Source organism: Gracilinanus agilis, chromosome 2 (genome assembly GCF_016433145.1).
Source record: "Gracilinanus agilis isolate LMUSP501 chromosome 2, AgileGrace, whole genome shotgun sequence".
In the NCBI taxonomy this organism is placed as follows: Eukaryota; Metazoa; Chordata; class Mammalia; order Didelphimorphia; family Didelphidae; genus Gracilinanus; species Gracilinanus agilis.
The window spans coordinates 694,126,252-694,132,744 of NC_058131.1; the positions used below are offsets into that span (position 1 = coordinate 694,126,252).

The 6,493-nt window shown below is 45.5% G+C and overlaps 1 protein-coding gene across 1 annotated transcript; it reads right to left on the reverse strand.

Moving 5' to 3' along the window:
* Window positions 1-1,114: 1,114 nt before the first annotated feature.
* Window positions 1,115-4,394, reverse strand: FAM241B (family with sequence similarity 241 member B). Its single transcript, XM_044662925.1, has 2 exons — window positions 4,302-4,394; window positions 1,115-1,384 (listed from the first exon to the last, which is right to left on the reverse strand). The coding sequence occupies exons 1-2, from the start codon at window positions 4,392-4,394 to the stop codon at window positions 1,115-1,117; spliced, it is 363 nt and encodes a 120-aa protein (XP_044518860.1).
* Between the last annotated feature and the right edge of the window lie 2,099 nt (window positions 4,395-6,493).

Consider the following 6,493-nt stretch of genomic DNA (forward strand, 5'->3'; position numbering starts at 1 on the left):
AGGCTCCAGGGAAGCCCTTGACCATAAAACTTGCCCAGAAAAAAAGGGGTTGGGTTTGCATCCATTCACACACACTGGTACCAGAGTTGCTTGGTCTCCAAGACCTAGCCCATCCTGCTAAGGCACTTCTAGACCTGCCTCTGTTCTCTCCCCACTCCCCCCCCCCAATCCCTCCCCACCCCAAAAAAAAATCTTAGAAAAAGACTTTTAAAGAGGGTGTGGTTTGGTCCCAAGGCAGTGACTGATGCCTTAGGTTTATATACCTACCACCTTCCTCATAACACACACAGATATGACCCCCACTCTCACATAGGTTTCATTCTGTCTGTACACTAAACTTTGCCAGTTTTCAGGATAAGATCCCTGCAATTAATCTTTTTAAAAAGCATTCTCCCTTCCATCTTTAAGAAGAGTTAGAAAGTCCTATGGCTTGGCATTAGAGAGGGGAGGAAAAAAACCTAGAAATCAATCGTCCCCCCCCCCAGTTCATCCCCATTCCCAGCCCCCCAGGAAGCCAGTCCCTTCTTTGTCTGAGACATGCCAAGTAGAAATCATCTCTAAGACCATTGTCTTGTTTCAGGAGAATTCATCCTGTAGCCAAGGTTTAGCACTGACTCTGTGATGGGGTCTTTTTCCTTGGAATTGCTGGAGATAGAAAGAAAAGAGAAAATCTCCAGGACTAGAAAGTTGTATAAGAAAGGCCTAGAGGGCTAGACCTAGCCTCCAACCTCCATCCCTGGGAGCCTCTGGTCTAATGGAGGGACTAAGAGAACATTTCCATCTTCTCTAATATAGTCTTCCAGCTCCAAGGACAAAAAAGGGAAGGGTCATGAGAAGCCGAAAGCCTCCTGGGTCAGAAGCCCTGCTTATGGCAAAGCCTCTCCCTGACAGATGCCAAGCAGGACTAGGAGACAACTGTGGACACTTCCTTGTTTCCTCGGGGACCTTTCCCCAAAAGAGAAGAGGACTTCAGTGGAAGGGTCCAACCCTCACCCCTAACTAGTCACTCCTCACTCATTTATTTAAACATACCTACACACACACACACACACACACACACACACACACACACATCTCTCAGGAGCTCCCCTTCCTTCCTTTTCCCTCCCCAAGGTCATCGAAGGCTCAGCTGGGAGACCATGTAGACAAGGCCAACCAGCAGTAGCCCTCGAACTCCCAGCATCATGACCAAGAACAGAAGAAGAATGGACATCACGGGCTCCACCACCTGGTCCCCCAAGTGCCACAGAGGGAAGCCCAGGTTCACCAGCTGCTGGTTGATGTCAGAGAATGGGGAGCGATGGGCACCTGGCCTGGGCCCCAGGTGATGGATGTTTGGGGCAGGCCCCCCATGAAGTTGGCCTTCTCCTCTGGTGAAAAAGTTCTGCAGAGGAAGAGAAAAAATTAGGGGGAAGGGGTAGACAGAACAAGAGATAAAGAGTGAGAAAGACCTACATGGATTTAAATACTCATTACTGTTCAATGTCTGTGCTGGACTTTTAGTCAAGTCTCTGAACCTCTATGGGCCTCAGGCTCCTTATCTATAAAATGAGGGGACTGGTCTAGATGGCCTCTGAGGCCCCTTCATACTCTAAGAGAACTCAGAAGAGTCTGGTGGAATCCTGAGCCACAAAAGAAAATGAGGCGCCATATGGAATAGATGTTACATGGAATCTGCTCTTCCAAGAAGCTTTTCCAAGGGCCTGAGTGATAACCAGACCAAGATGTGCTTCCTGTTACCAATATTTATCCAAAATAGCCAATCAGGCAAAAACAACTGTTACATCTATGGCTGTGTCAAGGCAAGGAAAGGCAGTACCATCTCTTCGTCCCTCGGTCAAACTAAATTAACACTGAGAATCCCAGGTAAACCACAAGTGCCTTGAAATAAATCATAAGATCATATCCTTAAGGCCAATAGAAATCTCAGTGTGTAATAATAATGATGCCTATACAATAATCAGAAAAACATTAAACACAAAAAGAATAGGATAGGTATGATCCTTGGACAAATCACTATCATCTCCATCAAAGAAACAGAGGAATGAGGAGAGCTAGATAGAAGCATGGAAAGAGCACTGACCTGGAGTCAGGCACACCTGGGTTCAAATCCTACTTCATACTTACTAGCTGTATGACCTTGGGCAAATCATTTAAACTCTGTCAGGTCCAATTTCCTCATCTTCAAAAATGGGGGTAATAAAAGAATCTACCTCCCTGTGTTGTTGTGAAGATCAAATGAGATAGTTGGGGTTTGGGGCTTAAAAAAACCCTTACTCCCATCTTAGAATCATCTATGTATTTATTGGTTCAAAGGCAGAAGAGCAGTAAGGTCTAGGCAAAGGGGGTTAAGTGACTTGCTCAGGGTCACCCAGCTATTAAGTGTCTGAGGTTAAGATCTGAACCCAAGACCCTTCATCTCCAGGCCTGGCTCTCTATCAACTGAGCCACCTAGATGTCTCCATGAGATAATATTTGTAAAGCACTTTGCAAACCTTAAAGTACTCTACAAATGTTAGCTATTATTGTTTTAACAAAAATCATAGCTGACAACCATCATCTGAACCTTTAGCAAGTCCTCGTCTTTTTTGTTGGTAGAAGGTCTTGCCTCCATGTTGATGGGCGCTAACTGCTCAGGGTACTGGTTGCTAAAGGTTAGTATGGCAATAGAAATTTCTTAAAATAAAACAAAAATGAAGTTTGCTACAAAAAATAAAAATAACAGCTGATATACTTTAAGCACTTTATATATATTATCTCATTTGATTCTTCCAACAACCCTATAAGCAAGGCAATGGAAGTATTATCTCCATCTTAAAGATAGGGTAACTAAGTCTCATAGAGATTAAGTGATTTATCTAGCAGCTAATAAGCATCAAAGTTAAGATTTGAATTCAGGTCTGCCTGACTCTAAGTCCAGCTCATCTCCCACTGCACCATGCTGCCTAAACAGATGAGGAAATATTGGGCAGAGAGTAGAAGCATCTTGCCCAAAGGTCACACAAGCATTGAGCAAGTGGGGTTGAAATCCAAGTTTCCCTCAGAAGAACAAATCTTTCCTTGTCTCCTTCAGAGAAACTAGCACAGGTCTGGGCACATGGGAGGTGTTTATTAGAAATTACCAAACAGGAAAGGGATAGATTCAGGCTGAGAAAGGAGAGATGCTTCTGACCACATTCCAAAACCAAGTCCAAACAAATGGGCTTTTTACAAATGGTGATCTGTCCTCTTTCACTCCTCCCCTCCTTTGAAAGGGGGACATATGTATCATTTTACAGTTACTGGTTAAAGCTTTCTGTTCCTCCTCTGGTTCTATTACTCTCCTCCAGTTTCATTCTGCTTTAATTAAAAAAAAAACTCACAAATTTAATTCTAGACATGTAATATTTACATAGAGAACTCCTATTGTGGAAATGCCTTCCACATATGCAGATCAGCAACTTTTCTACAACTCAAGAGTCTAAAAGAATTGCACTAAAAAGTTAAATGATTTGTCCAGGATCCTACAGCCAGTGGGTCTCAAATATAGAGATTCCCATAATCATGACCAGATCTCTATCCATGGTACCGTGTTATCTCAAAGGAAAGGATATCACGGAGAAGTACGCAAGTCAAAGAAAGAGCCCTCGGCCACGTTTGGGGGTCCGAGAAGCCATACTTTATGAGAACAGTTCCCTCTGTCTGGGAGTCAGTTCACCTGAGCCACCAAGATGTAGTAGTGGACAGAACCCTACTTTGAATCCAGTTCTGATTGTTTCTTGTTGGATAATCCTAGGCATGTCATGCTATCCCTATGAGCTTATGTTCTTATCTCTAAAATGGGAATGATATTCACACCACCTACCTCCCAAGGTTGTTGTAGGAAAAGAGTTTTATAAAATAAAAATAATAGCAGCTCACATTAAGATAGCCCTGGAAGGTCTGCAAGGCATTTAACCTAAACCTTTTCATGATCTGTGCCCAACCATTTACATCCCAACAAAATGACTTGGAATTGATGGGAAAAACTGTTTTAACCTCATTTGAAACTTGTCACAACCCTGTGGCCAGTATACTCATCTTACAGGGAGGAAAAATGACTTGCACAGTTTCACACTACTAATATGTCTGAAGAGGGATTCAAACGCAGGTCTTCTTGATTCTACATTCATCTTTCTACCTACTATAAATAGGTATAACCATATGAAGTTTTAAAAATGAGATTGGTTTCCTAGTCTGGTATGTATACATGATGCTTCTAAAATCTGCAAGGAAAACTTAGGAGGAAAAGCTAAAGTGGAGCCCCGGCTCCTGTACCATACCTGCCGAGAAGTGATGTTCCGAAAGGGGGCACTAGCCCTGGCTCGAGGGTCATCATCTTGTACAATGTCCCCATTGGCTAAGATTCGCACCATCTTCAGACCTGCAACAACAAAAATAGCCCTTGAAGGTTCATAAGGTTTTTTCTTTACTATAGCCCAATGAAATAGATGTGCTATGGTTATTGTCTCCATTTTACAGAGGGGAATACTGAGGTTGTATTGTACAAAGGGAAATGACTGGCACACAGTTAGCTATTAAGTATTGCAGTTGACCTCCAAATCTTGTCAATAGAAATCAGGGAGAGAGAGGTTGTTTTTTATCTAATACTAGAAGAAGGAAGTGAGGAGAAATTAATCAGAATTAGCTAACTAGAAAACTCCCAGTTTGGAAACAGGTACATCAAGAACGGGATACAATGGCCTCTGCACCTCTTCTGGGCACTAAGCAGGATGCTCTCAATCTAGCCTGGGTCCCCCCTCCTAGCTCCACTTTGTTGCTTCTGTTTCACTAAGAAATGGGAAAGGAAGATAGACATCATTTTTTTTTAGAAAACCCAAAGGATGGTTATATTTAGAGGTAGAGAACAAAGCAAGCAGGGCCTAAAGTACAATACAAGGCATGGCTACAATAATTAAATCAGCTCAACGCAGAAGAGCAACCAAACAGCTGACGATATCCTGCTTTACGTACAAAACTAGAGGATCTAGCCTTCTTTTCTTAAGATCATAAAACTGCCTGCAGGGAAGATGCTTTGGAAGGAGAGAGGGGCAGTATGGGCCAAGAAGTCTAGCCAGTGGTCAAAGACAGAGAGAGAACAGAATACCCATCCTGGAGGCATTTTTTATATTTTTGCTGTATCATCCTGGGTTCTAATCTGAGCTGTGCCACCGTGTGACTTTAGACAAGTCTCTCTTCATCTCTCAGTCCCAAATGTATCCCAGAATACAGAGCTTCGTTTTCAAAATCCCTACTACCTGCTCCAGAGCAATGAGGGAGGGGTCGGGGTGCCACTTCCTTGAGATCACACGACCTCTCTCTGTTGAGTAACATCATTAAGAAAAGGGGTGGGGAAGGATTGTAAAATTTACACAGCAGATCCTAGTATAATTGTTGCCATTTACAACCCCCTGTAATAGATATCAGAATTACTATTTTCATTTAGAGGAGAGAGAGAGAGAGAGAGAGAGAGAGAGAGAGAGAGAGAGAGAGAGAGAGAGAGAGAGAGAGAGAGAGAGAGTATTTGGCGTTGGAGGAAAGAAAGCAGTAAAGAGAAAGAAGCCAACGTCCAGTCTAAAGAGATGCTGGAAATGGAGACACTGACTGCTTCCAGGGCCAATTTCCCAGAAACACAGTTAGTGAAATCATTAGATTAAGAGCTTGAAAGGACCTCGAAGCCCCTCATTTTACAGATGAGGAAACTGAGGCCCGCCCCCCCCCCCCCAAAAAAAGGTAAAGGGTCTGGCCCAAAGTCAACCAGGCACAGCAGGAAAGCCAGGTTCTCTAGCTCCCAGTCAAGGGCTCCAAGGCCCCTCAGATCCAAGGTTCTGTCCAGCACCCCAGCACTTTGTCAGTCCCCAGGCAGTCGTATCCTCCCGGCAGCCTCCCGGGAGCGGGAAGCAGGTAGCCGAGCAGCGCCGACTGAGAGGCAAAGGCCGAATGGTCCAAAGGGCAGGTGGGAGGACGGAGGACAGAAAGAGGCAGCCTCTGCTTCCCAGGCCCCTCCCAGCTTTCCGCAGGAGCGCAGGGTTCGCAGAGTACTGCAGGAAGCCTTAACCCCTGCGCTCTCCTTCCCTACCTGCGGGGATGCAGCTCCCGGGCCGGGTCGCTGTCCAGTGCCGGCCGGCCTGGCTCTCAGCGGCTGAGGCGCGGCTGCTAGCACTCCGGCCCCACCTCCCACTTCCTCCAGCCTGGCATGACAGGAAGCGACAGAGAGAAGACGCAGGAGCTCAGCATTCCCCTCTTAAGGCCCCTGGGAGAAATTGCAGCTGCCCGGGCTCCACCATGAGAAGGTGAGCCTGGGGCCCCCAGGTCCCGCCCGAAATTGGCCTCACCTGGACAATCCAGCCGGGCCTCCCCCTTTCTCCTGGATGTCCTCCCAAGCGTCCCGGGCAGGGGCAAGGGGTGAAGAGAAGGTCTAAGAACCTGAGTTCAATTTCCCCTGGGCTGCTCCTTACTAGCGGTGTGATCTTGG